Source organism: Pholcus phalangioides, unplaced genomic scaffold (genome assembly GCF_987345545.1).
Source record: "Pholcus phalangioides strain wild (caught in Gottingen) unplaced genomic scaffold, Ppha-v1.0 ptg000001l_1, whole genome shotgun sequence".
NCBI lineage: Eukaryota > Metazoa > Arthropoda > Arachnida > Araneae > Pholcidae > Pholcus > Pholcus phalangioides.
This window is the reverse complement of record NW_028301594.1, coordinates 25,005,075-25,029,829: the sequence shown is the minus strand read 5'-3', so window position 1 is coordinate 25,029,829 and position 24,755 is coordinate 25,005,075. Positions and strand designations below refer to the sequence as shown.

The 24,755-nt window shown below is 36.7% G+C and overlaps 3 protein-coding genes across 5 annotated transcripts in view; 1 reads left to right on the top strand and 2 right to left on the bottom strand.

Moving 5' to 3' along the window:
• Positions 1 to 586: 586 nt before the first annotated feature.
• Positions 587 to 3,691, bottom strand: Rpp20 (ribonuclease P protein subunit p20). Of its 2 annotated transcripts, none has more exons than XM_089235779.1 (2): positions 3,605 to 3,691; positions 587 to 1,093 (listed from the first exon to the last, which is right to left on the bottom strand). In XM_089235779.1, the coding sequence occupies exon 2, from the start codon at positions 1,088 to 1,090 to the stop codon at positions 638 to 640; it is 453 nt and encodes a 150-aa protein (XP_089091905.1). In that variant the 5' UTR covers positions 1,091 to 1,093; positions 3,605 to 3,691; the 3' UTR covers positions 587 to 637. The 2 variants fall into 2 exon arrangements, with proteins under 2 accessions (XP_089091905.1, XP_089091897.1); XM_089235771.1 differs by lacking the exon at positions 3,605 to 3,691 and adding an exon at positions 3,464 to 3,593.
• A 3,364-nt stretch (positions 3,692 to 7,055) lies between these two features.
• LOC149090172 (small ribosomal subunit protein uS8A) lies at positions 7,056 to 20,492 on the bottom strand. Its single transcript, XM_089232435.1, has 4 exons — positions 20,352 to 20,492; positions 13,797 to 13,947; positions 9,413 to 9,578; positions 7,056 to 7,178 (listed from the first exon to the last, which is right to left on the bottom strand). The coding sequence occupies exons 2-4, from the start codon at positions 13,927 to 13,929 to the stop codon at positions 7,085 to 7,087; spliced, it is 393 nt and encodes a 130-aa protein (XP_089088561.1). The 5' UTR covers positions 13,930 to 13,947; positions 20,352 to 20,492; the 3' UTR covers positions 7,056 to 7,084.
• A 268-nt stretch (positions 20,493 to 20,760) lies between these two features.
• The window catches only part of LOC149090171 (xylosyltransferase Oxt-like), a 30,469-nt gene continuing 26,474 nt past the window's right edge, over positions 20,761 to 24,755 (top strand). For both annotated transcript variants that reach the window (XM_089232433.1, XM_089232434.1), the window contains exons 1-2: positions 20,761 to 21,098; positions 22,677 to 23,106. In XM_089232433.1, the coding sequence (XP_089088559.1) occupies positions 20,919 to 21,098; positions 22,677 to 23,106 (610 nt within the window). In that variant the 5' untranslated portion in view covers positions 20,761 to 20,918. The remainder of the gene's footprint in view (positions 21,099 to 22,676; positions 23,107 to 24,755) is intronic.

Sequence of the window (24,755 nt, the reverse complement as noted above, 5' to 3'; positions counted from 1 at the left end):
TATGCAAATAAACTTTTTTCTCAAATTATATACAAAATGTGATGTGTCTAAGAGACTACTCTATAACCTTTGAAAAACGTCCCCCCCCCCCACAGCATTCAAATTTTTGTTTTGGTAAAATTGTTAAAATCTGGTCAAAGTGGACACTGGATTTGTATATTATATATCACAAGGATTTTTATTTAAAATTTTTTGTTGAAATTGAATGATAATTTGATATTGGTATAAATCTCACGTTTTAATGATCTAGCGCCTGGAAACAAAACAATATACGAAAATAATGGCTCTGTCCAATAAAATACAGGATGTAATGTCATATAACAACCTCTACTTATACTAAAATGCCCTTTGTGACACATGCATGATTTAACATACTGAAACCTGTGATGTGAGGAAGATAAACTGAGTTGTCCCTCTATCAAATGGGACATATGGTCATCATATTTACAACCAGGAGTTTTCCCCAATATAGTTATCAATCAGTTGTTATAAGAAACTGTGATTCCTGATTTGATCACATTAAGCAACATACACTGCACATTAGTCTGAACTTGGATGCTTAATAATAAACTGGAAAATTTGTGCATCATTTGATAATAAATTTATTTACAAATCTACTAATGGCCGCTGTTACAATTCATTCCGCAGGCTGCATTTCCACCAACGACATGGGTCGCGTCACTTTAATATGAATTGCAGAGTTGCTTCTAGTCTGTGAATGAAAGTCTCCATCATCTGTCTTTGGCTCAAATTCATCAATGAGATCTACCGTCGAAGTGTTGGTAGACAGAATTAGAGAGTTCATATATTTGATCTGCAACTGAAGCGCTATGTTGACCGCCCTGTTCACAGCTAAACCAATTCCGTGGATGTATATCTCATTTTCTCCAGAATCCAGCAACTTCTGACATCGTTTCATGGAGACAGCAAAGTTTGTTTTTGTATTCACGTACACATCATTGTGACGTTTTGGTAGAATACGGGGGAGCTTTTTCCTCAAGTTGTATTCTTCAGGGTCATACCTGATGCTTGTCTTCTTCTTTGCTGAAGAGTCTGCTACTGCAGCTGGTTGATCAGGGGATGTTGCCATCACCTAGGAGGGGAAAATAAAATGATTGTAACAGGTGTCGATACACAGATGTGTGTGGCAATGTAAAAAAATCTAATTTATACCGAATATACAGGGTAGGCGCGAATCTATAGGGGTGTTGATCACCTCCCCCGCCAAGCAAAATGCGACAACTGATGAAATTTTTGCAAATTCTATATGGCAATATTGCATTAAATCAATATGTTGAAAATTATCTATATCAATGTTTTTGATTAAATAAATTCTAGAAATCTTCGACTGAAAAACTAGGAAAGTTTTCCAAAAAAGTCGGAACAGAGAAAAAAACAAAACTGTCCCAGAAAATACAGGACGAACGGTCACCCAAAACAAATTGACTAATTTTTAGCAATTTGTAAAATCACTTATCCCAACAGCGAGCTCTAGATCCACCCATGATACGATTGAACATGACCAGTTCTGTAAAATTAAAAAAAAAAGGGTGTGTGATAGATTAGATGAGTCCAAGTGGAACATAAAACACCCTACCAACCCTGCCCTACCTTGAACCGTTTTCGAGTTATTGTTAATAGTTGATTATGGGAAAAAAATGTGTAGAGTCTGAAAAAACTAGAATTTGTGAAATTTCTGCACAACGTACATGCGAACTAAGCACATATTTGAAAAGCACAGAAAATATTCTACAAGGTGACACTGATTTCATTAGAGTATCTGGATTTAATAGTGAGCTGCAAGCGCTGAAAGATTGGGGAAGTTCAAAATAAAATTATCACTAAAATTTTTAATCGCTGTTTAAAATTTAAACTGCAAATACCTTTCTAGCTACAACCGGTTAAATTTACTAAAACTTGTTCATTCCATAATTTTTTGAAAGACCCCTACAATTAAACCATGTCCGTGTTATAGTTCAGGAGAAATTTAGCCTTTTATTTGCAATGCATCACTGAAATCAATGTTTATCAAAGTAGACATTTTAGTAGATTTTGGTGACAATTCAATTTTTTCCTTCACCCACCACTCTCTCAGTGCTTGTAGCTCACAATTTAATCTAAATATCCTGATAGTGGGGGGGGGGGGAATTACAGATTTACCAAAATCTATAAAAATGCCAATTCCAAATTTTTGTTAAATATCTACTCTGACAGATGCCGATATCAGTGATGTTTTGCAAACAAAAGGCTAAATTTCTCCTGAACCAGAACAGACATGGTTTATTGTAGGCTTCTTCCAAAAAATGATGGAATTGACAAATTTTTAGTAAATTTCACTGGTAGGATGTCACTGCTATAAGGGTGTCCGCAGAATTGGTTATTTAAGAATTTTGGAAACAATTCAATTTTCTACTTTGCCAATCTGCAGTGCTTATAGCTCATTACTGAATCCAGATATTCTGACAAAAATTGTCACCCAATAGTAACCTTCCTGCTCCGATGTGCTTCGCTCGCACGCAGTTTGTGCAGAACACAAATTTGGGATTTTTCAAACTTGACACATTTTTTTTCCCCATAATCGATCCAGTTCTCTACAGTGTTTTCTTTCCTCTCTCCTCCCCATCACAAAGTTTTATTTTAACTCTATGAAAAAATTGTTTTTTTCAAACGGTTTTCCTTTATCCTGATGCCAGTGATTCCTTCCACCCCCCTCTACATTTTATGTATTTTTCTACTATATACATAATAATGAACCAAAATCACATCTATACTACAGCTATTTTACTACTTTCCCTTTATTTGAATATTCACATGCATGCATGATAGCAATTGCACACAACATTTTCTGCAGTATTGCATTGTTAAACTTTGTGTCATTTCACTTCCTTTGCACTGTGGTGCTGCTACTGCATATTTTGCTCTGTCATATTTCAGCAGCCGATTCCCTCCCTTTATTGTTCACAGTGTTAAACTGCTTCTGTTGGGCCGAGGCTTCGCAATGACTTCAAACCCAGAGGAACTCATTTTTTCAGTGGTATCAAATTTTTGTAAATTGGATTGAATTGTATTGAATTCGTTGTGTTGAATTGATTTTTTTTTAAATTATAGTATCACAGTACTATATACGTTAAATTCTGTGGATGCTCTTCGAATTATTCCGACATATAACGTGGGTTGTTACTGCACCATGGGGTTAAAGAGGATGAAAAAAAAACCCAGGTGAAAACCAGTGCAGAGTTGCAATCCAAGGTTTTTGGCGCCTGATATAGATAACCGCGTTTTCAACCTTGGTGACTTCTCATCATGCTTTTGGATATTCTTTTCGCCAAAGAAAAAAAAAATGTCACCAAATCGCCTAAAAGCGATTACACCAAAGCTGTTTTCTTCCTCCCCCTCACCACAAAAATCTCAAATGTGGCTTATTTTTGACTACCATGGTAACCGCGGCCACTAGGATTATTACCATACTCAAACATGCTGCTTTGCATTTGTCCAATTACTACAGCGATTTCTCACAACAGTCTAATTGCCACCACATATGCGTTATAAATATGAAATTACAAAACATGTAATCTCAAAAAAAAAATTCAACTGCACCACTCACTTTTGTGATGAATTTTTAAGGAAATGTAAACAAGCACAAACGACGGTGTTGACTTTCAAGTCCATGTGGTATACTAAATACTACAGATTTTGCTGCCATCTATCCAAACATTTAAGAACTTCTTCATGCGTGAGTCACAAACTTAAAAATAGGACTTGTGCTGTCATCTAGTGTCTTAGAAGCAAACGAAAAACTATCTAGCAGTACTGTTTTTCAACCATAGATGGCGACAAGTTCTCTGTGTAGAAGAATATTTTTCCAACTGCTAGTCAAAGCCGTCCAAATTTATGTAAACAAATATGGAGGCTTTATTTATTATATTGGCGATCGAAACTGTTATCCACAGTCGCGAGCAAAGTGATTTTTTAGAGACCCCTCTTTTCTTGGGGCCCCCGGATGGACCCATGCGTTAAGACGGCACTGAGTCAGAATTCTGATGGGATGTGAATGACGATATTGCTGATATAAAGACTACCATCAATGTAACAAACTTTTCCAAATAAAGCGCCAGTTCGAAAAAAAACCCGCCAATAATAGTACCGAACAGTATAATTTCGCGTCGGCAGCAACGTGTTGCATAATCACGCTACGCGTTTGTGTTTTCCCAGCGGAGCGCATCAGATCAGCGCGGCTATATTATAATATATATGGCCTTGGTATCAGCTACGCTGTCGTCTGCATGCTCCGGTTGGAAGGGAAAGGAAAGAAAACACAAGAGTGAAGAGAACATCGGCAAAACCGCGGCGCACGACGCATTTGACTCTTCCAGACGCAGTCGGCCAATCACGCCCGACGTAAAGCGCTGTCGTGAGGCGTATTGCGCTCTGTAGGAAAACAGTCATGCTGCTTTTCTTATTCGTGAGTGGACGGCGTATCACGCGAATCATGGTGTGCGCGGCACAGGAAACCTGCTCCTAGGAAAACCCGGCTTTCTGATAGAACTTTTGTGCCGTCTGCGGCGTGAAAACGCTGATTGGTTAAAAACCTGAAAGTTTTTTGACCAATCAGTGTTTTCACGCTGCGCGCACAATGTAAAACTTGCGCCTAGGAAAACCCGGCTTAATGTAAAGAAAGCAGTCGGTAAACCACTTTTTCTTGAAAAGGGTAGTAACTACGGCTTTGATCTATAAAATTTCATAATGTGGAAAATATTTTCTAAAGCAGCGGTTCTAGACCTTTTTTCACTGAGCTACAAGTAAAGTTTACTTATAGCTCAGTGCCTTTTTTTGACTCACGGTGCTCTTTTTAGTAAAAAAATTTTCTATTGCGGAGGCCCGGAACCCATTTTCAGTTATTCATTAAAGTTGCTGGTTTTTACCATTTAAAAATATTTATATAATTGTTTTTTTACCTAAAAAATTGACTGCCATCTAGTTTTAAAAAATGGTACTAGAAGTCTGCTCTTTGTTTTATAAAAATTAGATGACAGCACTTGTTCAATAATCCGTTCAATTCCCCCCCCCCCAGGTTAACAGTAAAATTAACAATGGTTAGACTGAATTAACATTAAAGGAACAGCAATTAAAAATTACTAGTAGTTGTAAGTAAATTAGTGACCTCAAATTTGAACAGCATACAATCACGGGCGACATTTTCCTCGGAAAAATCCCTTGGCCCTAGGAGACTTGTTTTATTACGTCTCAAAATTGATTGATACCGGGCTTTAAAATGATTTCGAATTTAACTGTATATAAATGATTTTCAATTTGCCGATGGCATGTCCCCAGTATCAAAGATGTGTATAGGTAATCTAAATGTTTCTCAACCGATGTTCAAGAGGACCACTCCCACACCAATCATGTGCGTGACCAATTGACTTGAATGGGAGTGCGGCAAAAACAAAAATGTGCCTTTGCATGACACAGGCTCTCATAAATATTGGGGGACGACAATACAATTAAATCTGGTACTATGCTTTCAAATGCATAGCTGCCAACTTTTGAAAATGAAAATTCGGGAGATTTTCGCGCAAAGCCGTATTTTATGCTAAAACCATTCCCTAATAAATACAATAGGGATTTTTCCAAATAAAATAGGGATTTTCCAAACATAAAAGTTAAAGCATAGGGAATAAAATCCCTACTGAAGTCAAATTAAAATAGGGATTTTACACACATGGAAGTTAAACCCTTGGGAATAAAATTCCTATGCAAAAAACAAGTGAAATTGGAGGCAAAAACTTCAATGATGTAATAATCAATATTGTGTTCAATCAGAAACGCTGTGAACAAACATTCTGCGCGAATGACCCCAAAATCATCGGAAGATGAAGGAAAAAAGCGTCAATTTTTGAAGAACACTGACTTTTTGTGACACTTGCTTGATGGTTTTTTTTTTCATTTCACGAGTGATGATGGCAGTCTTTCCATGACCGATGTTTATGTCCGTAACACAACTTGTACAAAAAGGAAAAGTCTGCCCTCTTCTGGAACGTTTGATGAGAGGAAATTCATCGGAATAAGTGTCTTTAAAATTGATTAAATATGTTTTTGCTTATCATTATTCATGCTTTGTTATATCGCACGTACGTAACTTCAACAAAAGAAATTTTGGCCATATGCGCGTCACTAGAATCTTCAATTATTATCCAGGACTATTGGCTGCTAAGCCATTTACCTGCACGATAAGACAAACAACTTTCTTGTTACCATCAGAGGGTTTGTAAAACTTCCTTAAAAAGGGAATTTCCCCATTTACGACGTGTGACGTCATTTCGAAAGGGGGAAAAAAAAGAGGCTTCATGCCCCACAAGAAATTCCTTAGAGATTGTTTTCATAAGCGGGGATTTTTTTAATGAAGTAGGGAATTTTAAGGGACAATTAGGGATTTTTGTGATTTTCGTAAAAATTCGGGAGATTTAAGAACTTTTCGGGAGGTCGAGCGATGAAGCTAAAATTCGGGAGATTCCCGAAAAATTCGGGAGACTTGGCAGCTATGCAAATGTGTAAGCTACTTCCAGGTAAGGATCCGGGAAGTGGCTGCAGAACACAACTTCCCTCGATGTTGAGATGTCAGTGCATAATTCCCCCATCCAAAAGGGAAGCTCACTGAACTAGGCCAGGGTTGGCACAGACCCAGGGTGATGTGTTGAGATGCAATTTGTCATCATTCGTACAGTGACATCAGAACAGAGGGCAACACACACATAATTTATGGCATGGGTCTGAGCAGCACCTCTGCACTGTTTGCCATAAACGTCATTCAGACTACCAAGAAAGTTCACGTTTTGAAACTCATTTCTTTTTCTTTCCGTTGTTGATTTCTAGTGTATATCCCACCAAAACGACATGATTTCAAATGAGCAATGTTAAAATAGTGAACATCATATTAAAAAAAAAAACTATCCATTACGTTTTCTTTTTTGTCAAAAGAGAAATTTCAGAAGCTGTGAAAATCAACCAATACACAAAGAAATATTAATTTTGATACATACACACACACGAGTCAAACATTACACAAGAACTGAACTTTTAATCTTTTTTAGAAGAAAAACCCTAACATCTTTCCACCAAGATGCTTCCTCCTTGCATCCTCATGATCCATTATGCCTCCTGATGTTGTCAAGACAATGTAACTAAAAATGTAAAAAATAAAATGCATGTTAGAATTACACACATTGTATGTTTTAATTGCTTTTATAACCTACTGTATGAAAAATCATAGTATCTGGTTAAAAAAAATGCATAAGGCTGAAAAAAATTCATGTTTCACTTTCTTACAAAATATGCACCAATGGCAAAAGTGGTTTCAAATCAAATTAGTCATTCTTAGACCAAGTTCCAAAGATGAAAAATAAAGGGTATCGTTTTAGTGCTGATATCAATATCATACCAAAATAATTACCCTGAACAGCAACAGTTAATCCCTTTTCCCCCTTGACAATTTCCTTTCCAGACCATTGGTGCCTTTTCTTCCCCCAGTCTGCCATTCCCTTTCAAGAGTTAAAATCTTCCTGATCTGCATTATAACTGCCACATTGGAAATAAAAGCGTGTTAAGAATCAGAGATATTTCAGGGTGATAGAAATAAAGCACATGAAGTTTGACAAGATGTATTGGGATTGCAGCTGTAAGGGTTAAGGCACAAAAAGGTGTGTTTCTGAAAGTGAGAGTCGCCAACCTTTATCAGTGGTATTGCACTGAGCCAGAGATATTGATATATATGCCTATTTATGCTTTAAAATGGTTCTTTTATAAGTGAAAATATCTACAAAACTATTCTTGGAAGCCACAGATAAGCCATGTATTGGGCAAGGGTTCACAGTTGATAGAAGTTTGAGAACCACTATAAAGTGAAGGCACCAATAGGTTTCACAGAGTCCTGTTGATGCGCAGCATCTGAGTTCAAGGATTTGAATCGCCAAAGCTAAAACAAGTTTACGTTCATGCTTTCATCCAAATTTGTTTTTTTCATGGGAATACCTCCTTATCTTCTCCCCAGGTTGCATATATATATGGTTGCATTATATATATGCAACCTGGCAGACATTTCCAAAATGTCGTTTGGAAATGCCAATACTCTAATGTTAAACTTTTGCCTCTCAATATAACAATCTATTTTTTCTAGAGTATTGCTATATCAAGATTTCACTGCACAAAAGTTTAGTGATACCACAGATTTCAATAAACACAATCCTATTAAATTTTATCACCAAATTCCATTCAAAAGCCCTCAGCCAGGTAATATCGAACGAGTAAATCTTGGTTGGAAACAGTAATCAAAAGTAAACGTAAGTAAAAAAAATACAACACCTTGCAAGCCTATCCTCACACCAGTCAAGACAAAGAAAAATGGCACTACCTTAAGACTCTTTCTTCAACCTTTTTATCTCCTGGCACACTCAAATCAAGATTTTTTTTAAAAAGGACCATTTTAATGATTTAATGAACGACATACCAATACATTGCTATTTTTAATTGAGATAATAAAAATTCCCGAAACAAAACTTGATTGTACATCTGAAACTCTTGTACAATATTTTCTTCTTTGCATTTCTCATTTTTTGTGCATACTAAAAAGTTTTATTGAATGTTGTTCTTTTCTGTTATAGTATTTTTTTTATTAGACATTTCTAAGTTGGATTTCTTCATTTTCAAAAATTCAGTGTCATTTTTTTCACGCGTCTTTACCCTCTTCAGCATTTTTAAATGTTTTTTCCCCATTTAACATATATTTTTCAGTATTTTCATAGAGCACGTTAAAGAATTTCAGTAAATGTTTCACTTTGTGCATGTTTCGGTATTTTAGAGGCATTAGAGACCTTTAAAAATTCCTGTGTCACACCTAGGATCTGATCACATCACACTGGTTGAAAAACCCTGCCATAAGGCGACTAAAATCAACCATTATAAACAGAAACAAAATACAATTGAAATAACTGCTCTCTGAAGCAGAACTCAGGGGTCTGTCCTGATATTTTTTTATAGTCCTGTTTTTTCTGTGAAGAATAAGCAATAATTTTGTAGGAATCCAAACAATCTAAATATTTTGGATAAAGAAATGAAATTTCAAACAGTTTCATTAATTCGTATTTTGTGAAAGATTCAGAAAACTGCAATTTTAACTGGACAGACACTGGGTACTGTTCAAACCTATCACCAGTAAAAAGAAATCACGAAAAAGTAGCCGAGAAAAATTGTACTATAGCTATCCCAACAAAAATTATCATTCATTTTATTCTTTTCAAGCTGTCCCATGTTCACAGAATTAACAAATGTTTGAAGTGGTCTTTTCCAAATTGTGTTACTTAATGTTGCAATAATGGGCCAGTGGCCATCTTGAATAGGAAAAATATAAATCAAAACTCACCCAAACTGCCTAGACGGTAGAAGATTCCTCATCCACCTTTCTAGATCTCTCAAAGGTACATCAAAACGTGGACTGATGACACCACACTTGTTCAACCGACCAGTCAAATTGACAACTATTTTACCAGCTCTGTGATCATCTACAATTTCAAATTCCCCTATGTAACCTGAAAGTACAGAAATATTTAATAATATATTAAAAAAAAGAACTAGGAAAATCACACGCCTGTTGAAAAACAGATTCTCAGCTGAGAATAAAAATCGATTACAAACCATGATTTATTGATAGCTACAGACCAATGCTCAATATACAGCATACCTTCATACCACAAAGTTTTCAATTACGTCAAAGTAATGGTATATTGCCAACATCAGGACTTGACAAATCAGAAAAATCATTTAAAATCTAGCAAAATTCAGTAGGGGCTAGGCATTCCTCCCCAAAAAATTGGTAGAAAAACACTATTATTTCCACTTGTCAAGAACTTGCACTTCACTTCCCATGATAGCAGATCTGATTATTTTCTATTCCCAGACTTCAATTCAGTAACATTGCGGGGATGGGGGGATCAACACAAATATCAATTTTCTAGTCGCCATGGTGACCTGGGATTTGCCAAGCTCTGGCCCTATAACATAGCTGCTTGGGGCGCGGAAATGCAGGTTTAATATATATGGTACACCGAATCCTGGCATGTAGCCATATTCAGGGGTGGGAAGTGACTAAGTCCATTTCGGAGCAGCAAAATTCAGGATTTGGAACAGCAAAATATGGGATTCAGAGCAGATATTTATAAATTGGAGCAGTGAAATTAACAAGAATATTTTCGCTAACCCTCAACCCTTTTCAAAATAAAACTGCATTGTCTTTTGTTATCAAACATCTTTTTGTCAGCTTGATTTTTGTTTTTGGTGTTTTAGGCTTTTGACACCTTGTTCGAAAGACGGCTGTCATAAAATTTTTTGCACCAGTCTATTTAAGATGATTTTTGCTTACTGAGGGCACTATTTGCTGCCTTGAAGCAGCACTTCGAATGAGCTAAAAAAATTTTTATAAGTTTTAAATTTTTTTATACTTGGAAAGAAATTGTTGCAAAATGGGAGAGAATTTCGGAAGAATCAACTCGATGTTTGGCGATCTGATACTCTATATCTGGCGAGATTGGCGATTTAACACTCATTATTCAGCAACATTGGTGATTTAACGCTCGTTATTCGGCAAAGTTTCTAAACTAACATTCGTAATTCGGTGAACATGCGCTTTTTACTCCCGGAATGAAATTTTTTTTCACGAAACATCGGGATTTAACACAATGACAATCGACTACAATATTTTCTGCTGCTTCCAGTGACGACTTTTTTTTTAAACGGAAACACTCGAATTTGCACTTTAAAGCTGAACGGCATAGCAAACCATCTTCAGTTCCACGATCACGGGCAATATCGGGGTTTCGCGATGGAAAGCCCGATCAGGGGCCGATAGTTTAGGTGTAGTGGAATAAAACACGCTCTTCTCGGAAAGAATCGTTTCGTGGCTAGCAGGAACAAAAATTTTTTGGCATCCTTTCCGAAATTCCGGGCGTACTGAAGCAAAATTCGCTATTTGGCGCAGAAAAATGTGAAAATACGCTATTGGAGCAGGATGGCGCAAGATATTAGTTTTGGCGCAGTGCGGCGTAATTGGCACAGAGTTCCCACCCCTGCATATTTATATCAGGGTTTAAGCTAGTCGCATTTTGGTAGCCACTTTTGCAAGAATGCATACAGGAGGTACGGAACGAGTAGACATCCAACCATCAATCATAGCTTTTCTCCCGATTTCCGTTTTTGCGAAAGGAATTTTTTTTATCTAGCTTAAACCCTGGTTTATATATATCACACACTGAATACATACACTGCATATTCCGCCTTTGAAAGATATGAAAACCCAAAAGACATCACTTCTGTTACACCAGCTGCCGTACACTGAAAGAGTGCATAGCACACTGCACAAAAAAAATTTTACTTGGACTGGGATGTTAATTGGCCCTGGCAGCTGATAATATGCTCTGGGAGGGTCAAGTGCCGAGCCAGACAGCTACCAATGACACCAAAATCTGAAGTACTTCAAAAGCCTTGCATGCATTAAAAACCAGGGTTAAGGTTTTGTACAGTACGATAAAAACCACGGTAAATACCATAGTTTTTACCGTACTGTCCAAAACCTCCTATTTATAAGTGTAAGTGAAAATTTTTGCAATTTGATGAAGAGGTAACTTCTATAATCAAATAAACTTATATTATATAAATTATATTGTATTATTAATTATATTAAATATAATAAAATTCTGAAATTCAAAACAGTATATGTAAAGGGTTGTATGACTGATATCAGGTTGTCAAACAATTGAAAACTGAACTGTCTTGAGAGGTTAAATATTACATTTATGGAAACATGAAAGATACAAGAATGGGATAAAAATTTGTCACATGAAAATTGGAAAAAAAATCAATAGACATGACTACAGAATGAAATTAATCTTATCATGTATAATATTTTAATATTACGTAATAATCAAGCGCAGTTGCACCTTTTAACATTCGAAAACAACTGATTTAGCTGCACTATCTGTGTCAAAATGATTTCTAAGATAACAAAATTTGAAAATATTCTTTCAATTGATGCATAACTTGGGGGAAACAAAAATAAAAAAACAATGTGTTAAAGACAATCTTTTAATAAGACTTTTTTCAGCGTTTTTCTTATTGCTGTCCCCCCCCCCCCGGTGATAGAATTGTAATTATAGCTTGAATTTATTCAGTGAAATATTAGCTTCTAGCCTCATAACAGCAACAATTTAAATTTAACAAAAATTTTAGGTCTTATCATATAGGAGAAATCAGTGTTTGTGAAATTGTGTTCCGTTAGTCATATGTAGGCACTACATCGTGGCCTCATTTCCTTCAGATATTTTCCTTTATTTATAATTAGTTTTTAAAAATTGAAAATGCAAAACAGAAAGTTCACTTGAAAATTTAAAGGAAAAAGGTTGAAAAGTCAAAATAGGACAATTTGCATTAAATAAACATTACAACATTGAGTTTATTCACATTATTATATTGGTATCTAATAATAAAAATATTTATGTCGAGTTTCACAATAATGCAATGATTATTAACTCTGACTATACATATTTGGTACTTTCAATATAATGTATTTTTTAAAGAAAAGTGTTTGGACAGATTCTGCAGGGCTTTGGACAAAGCTTCTGAACAAGGAAGGCTTTGAAAAAGCATTGTTCTAAATACAGTACCTGCTTTCATAATCATACATGAAAAATAAGATGCGAAGTAGAAATAACATTTGTAACGAACTAAAAAAAAAATCGAAAACAGTGTTTATTTAAACAGTTATACGAGTGATATTAATTTACTATTAGATTTCCAGCTTAAAACCAGCAATTTGGTGAACCAAATGATAACTTTTGAAATATTTTTGATTTAGTTAGTTTTATTTTCTGCTAATTTTTTTATATTTGTTAGTATCATCCATTTACACACCAAAAGGTTTCCATATAAGATTTTGAAACTTTGGAGGTTTTGGGCAGTTTCAGACACTTTTGGATAGTTTATCCCACGTGCCCTGCCCAAAACCCCAACCCTATTACAAACAAATCGAAAAATTCACTCATATGCAAGGCCAATTTCTTCTATATAGTATTTTGTCGCCAAATTTTCGTATGCGCCAAAACACACACAGCGATAAGTTGCCAACATAATTTTGCCAGGTCCTAAAATGTAGATGACGTCACATCATTCAATTTTCTTTTACAGTTCACTGTTGCCATTGTTTTGGTTTTTTCATGTAATCTTTTTTTAATGCTCTAGTGCTAATGCCTATTTGCACAATTCCTAATTGCGTTTGTGGTGGTCCAAAATCAATATTTTCAAGTCCGGGGCATGGGTACCTCTTATTGGTGCGAATCAACGTCCCAGCCACAGAGGGCGAAGATGTTTGCATGCCATACAAAATAGTGTTTATTGGTTAAACAACAATTAATATATAATAAGTTATTAATTTTTAATATTATTATTAGTATAATTCACACATATAATATTGAAATTAGTATATATTCCCACATGGTCTCTACGAGTAAAGGCCTAACGATGAAAACGTAATACTCATTGAAATATTCATTTACACGCATTTGCCTACTTTTCATGATTTTTAATTAAAAAAAATCTTTTCAGCATCAGAAAGGTCTTTTTATTTCCACATGGTTTTTAATCGTTTTTGGGTGTTCAAGCCCTAATGCTAAAGGGGGTTTAATATAAAAAAGCAGCTAAATCATGGTATATAGTATATTGGAAATTTACCATGTGCAACAACATGAAGAAAAACTCACCATGCTTCATCATCACAGTCAGAAACTTGATAATAACTTTGGAACAAGGTCTGATGAGGACTTGGCGTTTTCCACGTTTCTCTGCATTATTTATAGACTTTAAGGCATCAGCCAGCACATTCATACGCACCATCTTGAAATATTTTCAATCCTACAAAAATATATAAATGCCTAAAATGTACAACTTCACACATAAAAACAGTATACTTTACAAGGATGCTCAACTTGTAAGAGAGTGAGGGCCACTCAACTGATATATAAATATTGCTGCAGAGGCCGCTTGAGGGAATCTAGAACTATGCTACGGTGCCACTTTGGTAATCTGCAAATGGACTAAAATTCGAATAGGTAACACTTTTTGACAGCAGGGGGCCACGATTGGTCTGAAGGCTAAAATTCCATAAGCAGGGAATTAAGCTGCTGCCAAATTCAGCAATTATTTTTTTGTTGCTAACATTACATTTTCTCTCAAGATTTTTCATTGTTTTTTAGGTCAATGTGCTATGTTTATCCATTTCAGCAGCATTTTAATTTCTCATTGTTACCAGTATCCTAGGTCTCGTTATCGTGTCCGTCATCATTCAAATTTATAAAGCAATAAACAAAAGCTCTGTTTGTGATCATGTAGCAAGGTTTAAGCTGGATAAAAAATTCCTTTCGCAAAAAAACGAAAATGGGAAGAAAAGCTTTAGCAAAATGCTACAATGCTAAGGGGCCATTCAAGTATTCAGGGGTCAGCACGGATCATGGCCTCAAAAATAGTGAAAATAGTGACCAAATTGTTTAAAAAAGTGAGCAAATAGTGACCAAAATGTTTAAAAAGTGACCCAATAGTGACCAAAATAATTTTAGAAAGAGACCAAATGGACAATGAATTTTGATTATTACCAAATTGAATGAATTGAAATTGAATTTAGTTTTCACTAAACTTTGTATTTCAATGGAGCTCATCGAAATTGCTTTTTTTACATAATAGTGTGAAATAAATCAAACTCGAATGCATTCTGCTAACCAGAAAAGTTTTGAATAACTTATCAAATTTATCAACAACTATGTGTGAGAGAGTAACATTACATCCTTTCTAAGTAACAGTAGCAATGCCTTTCCCCTCCCCATAGGGGCCGTTAAAGTATTACGTCATCATAGATGGGGGGGAGGGGGTTTCCGATTTGCTGACTTTTGATGACAAGGGGGGAGGTTGAATAACGCTTACGTCATCAACCACCCTTTATGAAAATATGAGTTAGGATTCAGGGGGGGCAGAGCTGATGACGAAATTTTGCTGACAGGGGGGGGGAGAGGGGTCAGCGTTTTGCTGACGGGAGGGGGGGGGGGTCAAAAATGGCTAAAAATTTGCTTATGTAATACTTGAATGGCCCCCATATTGCTATCCACAACCCATCTTAAAATCAATTTAAGCCGGAAAAACTTCAAAACGAGAAAACATTTTCACATTCAAAGAAGGAAAAAAAAATGAAATAACACAAAATTTGATGAGAGAATTTGTCCCATCTACATTCTAGTGGATTTTTCATTCATGTTATGCTATGAATGACAGTATACAAAATGTACTTTTTTTAACTAGTACAAATTGATTTACATAATTAGGTTTGTATAATATCTTCCAACAAATTTTAAGAAATTTACTATAATGATTGATTTAAAAAAAAACTAAAATTACATTTTAAACAATATTTTAAATTATTAAATTAAAATATTACTTAAACTACTGAATTAAATAAATTATTTAAATTATTAAATTAACTAAATTATTTTAATTGTTAGGGGCCGTTCAAGTATTACCTCATCATCGATGGGGGGGGGGGTTGGTTTCGATAATGCTTACGTCATCAACCACCCTTTATGAAAATATGAGTTAGGATTCAGAGGGGCAGAGCTGATGAAGAAATTTTGCTGCCAAGGGGGGGGGGGGGGGTCAAAAATGGCTAAAAATTTGCTTACGTAATACTTGAACGGCCCCTTATACGTTGAGGGAGGGCAATCCATCCTCCCCCCAACGTCAATGGCAGAGCCTACTGATGTATACATGATGTATATCAATTGTCATCTGCCGCACCTCTAAGACCTTCAAGTCTATCTGCACCTATGGCTGGACTGGGAAGGGTGGGTGGGTCTACTCTTTTACAGGCGGAGGGGGCTCCAAAATAATACCCTCCCTTGGGCGAGGGAGAAAATAAATCAGTTTTGAAATTGGTTTTTGAGAGAAAAATTTGTAAATACATATTTTTCTTTTTTTTTACACACAACATACACCCCTAGCAAAAAAAACATTTACTACTTTACCCAGAAACAATATAATTTTGCCCCCCCCCCCTCGTAATTTTTAACAGAAAAAGACTCCGCGGTCTTCCCCAGTAAATTTCCCATGAACCTTGTAAGCACCAACGTGGCGACTTTTTTCCGCGCCAACCAATCGCCGTTTTGCGGCGGTCAATTCAAGATGGCTGACAAAGGCCACATAAAATTACAAAAAAATATATAATTTATAACATGAATCAACCAAATATGCGAAAATCGATAGAAATATATCGGGAAATACGGAAAATTAGGATAAAATGAACACAAAATTCGAATCAACGACATACGGGGTTTATAAATGCGGTTGATACAGTTTATGGATGCCGCTGTCAGGGCTACCTATTTTAATGCGAAAAAAAGTCGCCACGTTAGCTCTGACTCCTCCCGTAATTTTCAACGAACAAAAACAGTGAATTCACCCCCACCCGGGGCACCCGATTTACCATGGCCGTAATACGATATTTTTTCTGGAGGGGAAACGTAATTTTACTGCCCCTTGACTGTGAAATTCGATAATTTTGCAAAGGAATTTATTTCCTTTTCTTAAATATACCATTCCATCAAAAATTCCATTCGAGGCATTGCCCCCCCCCCCGTGTTTTGGATTTGATCACGGTATGTAGCAACCCGCACCGCAAGTACGAACGAAAATTTACTATCGCCCGGGGCCGGTATCCATTTTTTTAACGGAAAAAGAGTAAACTCGGCACCCTTCCTCGTTCAACACCCGTGGAACCAGACCCCGCCCTCTCCTATTGCGGTCATAACAGCGACTCGAGACAAAAACGTTGTAATAACTTCCGAGGTCTAAAAAGGCTTTTTTTACACAACACCGAGAATGGAGCGCAATATGTCGATATTAAGTCAACAATCAGCATCGTGAAGATGCTCTAAATTAAGTTACGACCAGAGGCGGATAAAGGTCAGTTGTTGACGGCCCCGGGCATAAAAAAAAATTAATATTACGCCCCTTAAATTAGGAAAAAAGTATAAAGTAGGGGCCAAAGGCGCGGTCGCTGTGCCCACCGTTAAATCCACCTCTATGTACGGCTCGCATGCACATTAACTGAGTTTTCATCAGCCTGATGACCAATTTTCATCTTATTTGGTTAAACTAAACGTTGAATCCGAAGGTTTTAACAACTGGCTGTTGCGAAGATATATTTTGGAAAGAGAAAATTCAACTGCCCCTGCGGGGAATCGAACCCACTAGACTACAGAGGCAACGAATCTCTCAATCTTTCCTTGGAGCTCGTGTACACTGAAAAGGACCGTACATGGACGGCCAGACCAGACTCAGGCCAAGCTCACAACTGCTGACGCTGCCACCAGATGGCGACTTATGGAAGGATGACATCACTTTCCGCTACCACACGAAGGTTTTTAACAACTGGCTGTTGCGAAGATATATTTTGGAAAGAGAAAATTCGACCGGAAAGTGAAAGGACGTGGGTTCGATTCCCAGCAGGGGCAGTTGAATTTTCTCTTTCCAAAATATATCTTCGCAACAGCCAGTTGTTAAAAACCTTCGTATGGTAGCGGAGAGTGACGTCATCCTTCCATAAACGTTGAATTGCAGGATTCTGTGATCTTTTCATAAATAGTTCTCCTTTCGATCATATCTGGGGCTACGGTTTCTTGCTGAGATTTAAATCCAGTTAGAAAAATAGTACGAATTTTATTTCTAGATAGATCGCGTTTTTCAGTCGGATGATTTTTTTTTTATTGTAAGTAAATTCAAAATACTTGCGAGCTTCTTTAACGTTGGCCAGCTACAAGTGAAATTCAATTCTCCAAAGCGTACTAATAATACGCTTAATACGTATTAATAGTACGCATCTTTAATAGGCGCGCTTTGGTATTCTCCCGCTGCGCGTAAGTTAGTTTCTGCACGGGCTCTCTTTATAAACTCGCTCAATGTAAATGAGCCTTTAAATCGTCATTTCAAATATTAAAAAAAATTAATAAAAGTAACGATAGAACAAACGACAAATGTAACTTGCTCGATGCTCTAAGAAAGGAATTCGGCCCTTAGGACTAAAACTTTTTAAAACAAATAAAATAAAGGATCAATTTTAAAATAAGATGAAAATGAAAGAATGAGTGGGGAAATAAGAAAGAATGGTAGTAGAGTAGGGGAAAAAATTCTTTGTTGTAAATAAGCCTTTTACGCTATTTTTTTCCGACCGGCTTTTCCATAAAATGACGACTCTTTAACTACAAGTATAAGGAGCTTTCTTTCCAAGCGCCTTGAAATCAAGTTATGCTGACGTCACACGGTATGCTCCCGGGAAGATAAAGACGCCTTCATATATATATATAGGGGTTCCTTGTACGATCGTAGTTCAATGAAGGGAGGGAGAAAATTAGCGACCTTGAACCGGTAAAGTTCCTCCTTGAAGAAAAGAAAAACACTGACAGCGGAAAAGAGCGCGAGACTTAGGTTTTCTTGCTAAAAAAAGTGGAAAAAGTGACCTGGGCCCGAAAATAGGTAATAAAAGTGACCAGCTTCTAAAAAAGTGACTTTTAGGGAAAAAAGTGACCCGTGCCGAGCCCTGAGTATTACATCAGCAGATTTTTAGCCATTTTTGACCCCTCCCCCCCCCCTGTCAGCAGCTTAGAATATTTCGTATTTTCAAAAAGGGTGGCTGATGACGTAAGCAACCTTCAAACCCCCCCCCCCCCATGGTGACGTAATACTGACCCCCTAATGTAATAATTGACGGTTGGATGTCTACTCGTTGTGTACCTCCTGTAAGCATTTTTGCAAAAGCGGCTACTACTTTTTTTCGCATTCTACGATTTTCTTTCCCATTTTGCAAAAAATGCGACCGTAGCTTAAACCCTGTCGTGTAGCCTTTTGCCCGTGAATATTTTATAAACATTCCCCAAGTCAAGAAAAAAGATCAGTTTTCAACAAAAGTCGGCACATGCAAAAGAAATTAAGACATTCTTACCCGAAATGCATCACCACTATGGTTGTGAGAAGCGATCACAACAAGAAATTTGGTTAGAATTGGGTTGCCAGAATAACAAAAATCCAAATGTTATGGGTTAGTGCATCCAGTTGGCAATACTTTCTTCATTGGCTCTAGAATTCTTTGCCATGTTCTTTGTAGCTTGCCACCTTGCTTTTCAGAATGTTTTCAGGCATCGCCAAGAGGCAAAAACGTTCACGAATTTGAACGCTATCCGACTTACGGAATCTTAGCTTACAAATGTCATTAAATACTACAGTGATATAGAACAGCACTGTGTGTCACTTTAGTGATCTATAATAAATGAGCTCTGTGTTCAAGTGATTCATAAATATGTAATGCATCACTTAAGAGATGGAAATGTGCTAGCGGACACTTCCGTAATCTTGAACAGAGCCAATGCCATTTATAACAGAAGGTCTCTGTGCAAAGCTGGTGATGTCACTGAAAGAGGTCATCTCTATAGCCATTGGCTATACCACAAAAAAAGGTAAAGACGGCACAACAAGAAATTGGGCTGCTCTATCCAATAGCTGTAAGTGAAATGAAGTTCAGTGATTCCTGGGTTTAAGTTAGTCACGAGCTTCGCCTGAAGGCATTCTGCTACGAATGGTGTTGGCAGCTTTGGAGGTACCTGCAACAGAGCCGCATGTTACTGAAGTGATGTGTGAATATGCTGCAGGTCACTGTTTCAGAGATCCTTTTATATGCAGTTTAGTTCATTTTTACAAAACCATGTTTGAAGTTGCAGGCCATATCAGATTACTCTGAAGGTCGCATATGGGCAGCGGGTTGAGCACATATATATGCGAGCCATTCCTTGCAAATAATAAGCATTGCCTATTCTCCAACACGTAGTAGCGGCTGCTCTTCAACATTCAATGAATCGGAGTCTATAATAAACTCAGTGATATATAAATAAATTACAGAGGAAACCTCGCTACAACGATAAATGCAAATAATCTAATGCAAAATCCCCAACGATGTGGCTGTTTAACCACTGCCTCTGGACAGTGATAATCCCTGCCTACGATATTTTTGTCATAATCATATCGGGATTTCACTAATATACAATGCGGGAAAAAAAACATTTTGCACTACTATACATTCAAATAAATACGAAAAGCATGCAATAAAAGCTACCAACACTACAACCCACCGAAACCCTACAGGCTGCAAGAAACCCCAAATCAATATGTGCACTGAAAAATGTAATTTCCATAATATAAATACAGAAACGAATTTATCAAGATCTTACCAAATATTAGAAGCTTTTTAAAATCTTCGATATTACTAGTTTGAATGGATTCAAACAGATTTAAGAAAAATCTCCTATGCTAATACACAATCATGGAGGCTAGGGATCTCAATGAGCGATGTTAGTGATGATGATGGTAATGACCGAAATGAAACTTTTTACTTGTGACCATATTAAAAAAACGGGTAAGAGCATGGATGCACAATTCACGTTGAGAATTTTAAAATAAAATTTTAATGAATTTCATGACATTTTTTTCTGATTTCGAATTATATAATTATTTCTTCTCAACATTCTGTGGTTTTTTTTTTTTTTACAACTCTGATTCCCAAGAATGGGTGATGTGCTGCTCCTTCTCAATCAAATCCTCGAACTTGATCTTTGTGTAATATTGTGTACATTAGTCAACTATTGAAATTGATTGTTGTCATTTGTGAATTGTTTTGGTCCTTGAATACAAATTATCGCGCTTCATAATTATCACACGCGCCGCAGCACGTGTTTTTGTACTATAGTGTAAATATATCATTACCGGGGGAGGTTGAGAATTTCACAGCATGGTAATAGATGGCTGCTACCAGATATATAACCATCCGATGGTGTCAAAGATATCGGTTATTTTACGCAATGATAACGGTTTTCCTAGTTTTCCAAATAGTACTAGCGCTTATCTACAATTTCCACGAAGAAGTAGATGTCGATGATCTATATCAAGGTAGAAGATCGCCGAGGAGAGGGAGAGTTTTGGTAATCAAATGTATTTTATAAGTCCAAAGCATTGTTTTAGAGTACCCACATGTGCCTAACTTAATGATACAATGCCTTGTGGTGGATTATTATTACACCGGCGGATTTATGCTTTTGCCTCATTTTCTTCCACCTTAATGTAACTTTCTTGGCCACTTATCCCTCACACTTTGCTGCCCTGAGCTGTAGCTCGCTTACGCCTCTGCCCCCTCCCTCCACGGCACCTGCATGCTTACACGCTCTCTAGGTCACTCACTGACTAGATCCCTTGCTCTCCATGTCACTCTTCTGGTTATTCCTGTGCTCACAAAATCTCTAGGTTGCACACTGACATGGTCACGTTTTTCATTATTCCCATGCTTACAGGTACCGAGTTCCTATTTTGGTTGCTCACTGACCCTTTACCCAGCTCTTCAAGCCCCACTGTTTTGATCACACCTGCTTGCCCACTGTTTTTGTCACTAACATATTTGCACACTGTAGGCCACTCACTCTATTTTGCTCTCTAGCTCACTCTGGAGGAGAACCTCTGTGTGTGTGTGTGTGAAAGAGAGGCGAGGATACTGACCACCATATGTCAACTTAAGCTCTATTTACATGAGCCAAGTTGTGGAAGAAGGGAGTTGAATATTAGCCTGCTTGGCAACTTTTTCCCTTGTAGGGAAAAAAGAAGAGATTTATACCATCTTTGGTGGGATTTTGGGTTTCACACTCTCTTCCTAGAATCTTTGGGTTTTTCCCCTGTTGCCAAGGGAAGAATACCGGGGTGTCTATTTCCCATGTAAACAGGATTTTAGTGATACATGTCACGAGATGTAACAGAAATGACAATAAAATAACCTCAGAACACATCACTACATCGAGAAGTTCCCACACCGAGGGGGGTGAGCATACCAATCTCTCACAAGTTGTATAACAATGAAATATATTGAACGCTTTTATTTAGAATCAACCGTAAACTACACATCCCTCTCCAATTTTCCCTTGTGTGGAGAAAATGACTGGTGCAATGGAATGAACATGATAAAACTGACGAATTGATCCAATGTCGCATCGCTTGTCCAAATGATTGACGATTTAAATTACTATCATACTCAGTTCATTCTACTGTTCTATACGTTGGCTGCTGTGATGGTAAAATGTTTATAGTGACAGACTCCCATCACCTGTGAGGACCTGGGTTCGATCCCTACCGGTGCTACAGTGATGATCGGCTGTTGGTTTTTGTAGCTCTTAACTTTGAGGTGTGAATGTAGGCCGATTTCCCTGTTAAAAAGTCTTGCCACAGAGAGTAACAGGCTTACAGCAGTACAAATATTCAATCATTACATTTCAATCACAATCTGAAATATAGATGGCAACAATGAAAATCTGACATAACACTATATGCACACACATACCTTGTTTCAGACTCTGCCATGAAGCTGGGCTGGAAGAGATCTGGGCAATGGGATAGTCTGGTGGTGGTGGTGGTGGTGGAGTCCTGGCATTTATTCATTGCCCTGTATTTTGAGAGAAAGACTATGAAAATTTCTTTTGTGTTATACCTTGATATTAATGTTAGTTTTCTTTTAACAGATTACCAACAAAGATTCTCATTCAGCCTCCAAATTTTCTGAAGACTATATCATAGATGATGAAGACTCTCCCAGCAACTTGTTAGATAAGGGATTCAAGGACATTAGTCATCATGTCATGCCAAAAGATCTTGACAAGCCTAAAAATGTTAAAATCTCTTTACCAGCCTCCAAGGAATTACAAGACATGAAGGGATTCCAGGACAGTGGTGGAGTGAATGGGACTCATAAAACCGACAAGAATGACGATGTTTTGAATTTAGATGAATTAGACTTTAAACCGCTGTGTAACATAACAGGCAAAGATGCAATATCAGCTATCCATCGAGCCACTACTCAAGCATGCAAACACGAATTGGCTAATATAACGTGCCTTATGCAAGAAGGGAATCTGTATCCTGCTCGCCTGCCCCGCTACTGTCCAGTTGAAGGTATTAAAAATGTCTTATCTGCAATACAGAATACGCATTAAATTTTTTTACTGTTTTTAAATTTTGAGTTATCTAAATATTATTCCTGAAACATCTTAATGTCCTGAAGCATTCCTGAATATCCTATTAGTCTTGAAACTCGTACAATACTTATGAATATTTTTTCTCTCTTTGTACCTAATTCAGTCAAGTAATTTGGAGATAAAAAAAAATTGAAATTTAATTTTAAAAAAATCACATTTTTAAGTTTAAATAAAAATTTAAAATTTCATTACAGCCAAAATCCTATATAACGATACCCTGTAAAACAATAATCAAAAATTATAATACTATATTACAATAGATTTCTCTGGTCCCACACAATACACTACTCATAGTATTAATTTGCTCCATCTCTCTATGATGGTAACTACTTTACAATATGTTTCTTTAGTCTCTTGAGTATCCTTATATATAAACCCTTCACTGTATTAAAGTAATACTGAATTTATCACTCACATACTCCACTTTAACTTTTTCCAAAGTTTCGCCTATTGTATCCATTAATTTTAAATTGATATGGAAAGACAATGGGTGGTTGTAGTAACTTTTTGGCCTGCCATGACGAAATGGAAAAATATTTAAAATGAAAAATATTTAAGCACCAGTAATATTTCATAGGTGCCTGGGCAAAATCAGTAGAAAATAGTGCATTATTTGATTTAGAGACCTCCCCCCCCCCCCCCTTTCATGCTAGCATACACAGTGACATAATTTCCGATTATTTTCGACTGTCTTCAAACTTCAGTTCTGTTATAATAACTCAGTTCTGTTAAATAACTTCAGTTCTGTTATAATTGTTGTAAAAACAATTAGGCACTATATTTCCAACTTTCAAGTCGCCACGGGGACCCATGTCTGGGATTTGTCAAGCCCTACATTAAATGATTATAAGAATCAAAGTACACCTATTGGCAATTAATTTGATGTTTGATATGAACAATATAAATATCAATGCACTTTGAAAACAATGTCTTAATCTTTCCCCTTCTGCTCAGATGCATTGTTCAAAAAATGTGTGCACGATAGACTCAACATATCCTTTGCAATAGCGGGTAATTATGTCTGATAAATTATTTGTAATTATTTGATTACATAGTGTTAAGATGCTTTCTTTTAGGCTATCCCATAGGGAGGTTGTCTAGGAGTCTCCTGTTTAGGAGGTAGTCTTCAGCTGTTAAATTTTAAGAATGAAACTGTCTAGTCATGTCGCTAAAGTTGATTATAAGATGATTTATAAACATACATCATTTGAAAGTCAAATGATTTTGAGAAATCTTCATCTGTCCCACGGAAATACTAAATTTACCAAATCTAATCATCACAAGGCCCCTGGGTAGGCACAGATCGAGAGGGTGACAAACCCCTGAGAACAGAATAATATAAGTAAAATCAGCCCAATAAAATATAGGATGATCCAATAAATTTACACAATAAATCTCCCTTCCTGACACATCCTGGATCTATGCCTACACCCAGTTGGCCGATTTGTGAAGACAACCCTGACTGTAATGAACAAAGTTCTGTTGTCTGATTTCATTTTTGACATTGTCACTGTATCTTAGTGTCTCTACAAACTCATACACAAGTAATTAAGGAAAAGTGTATTT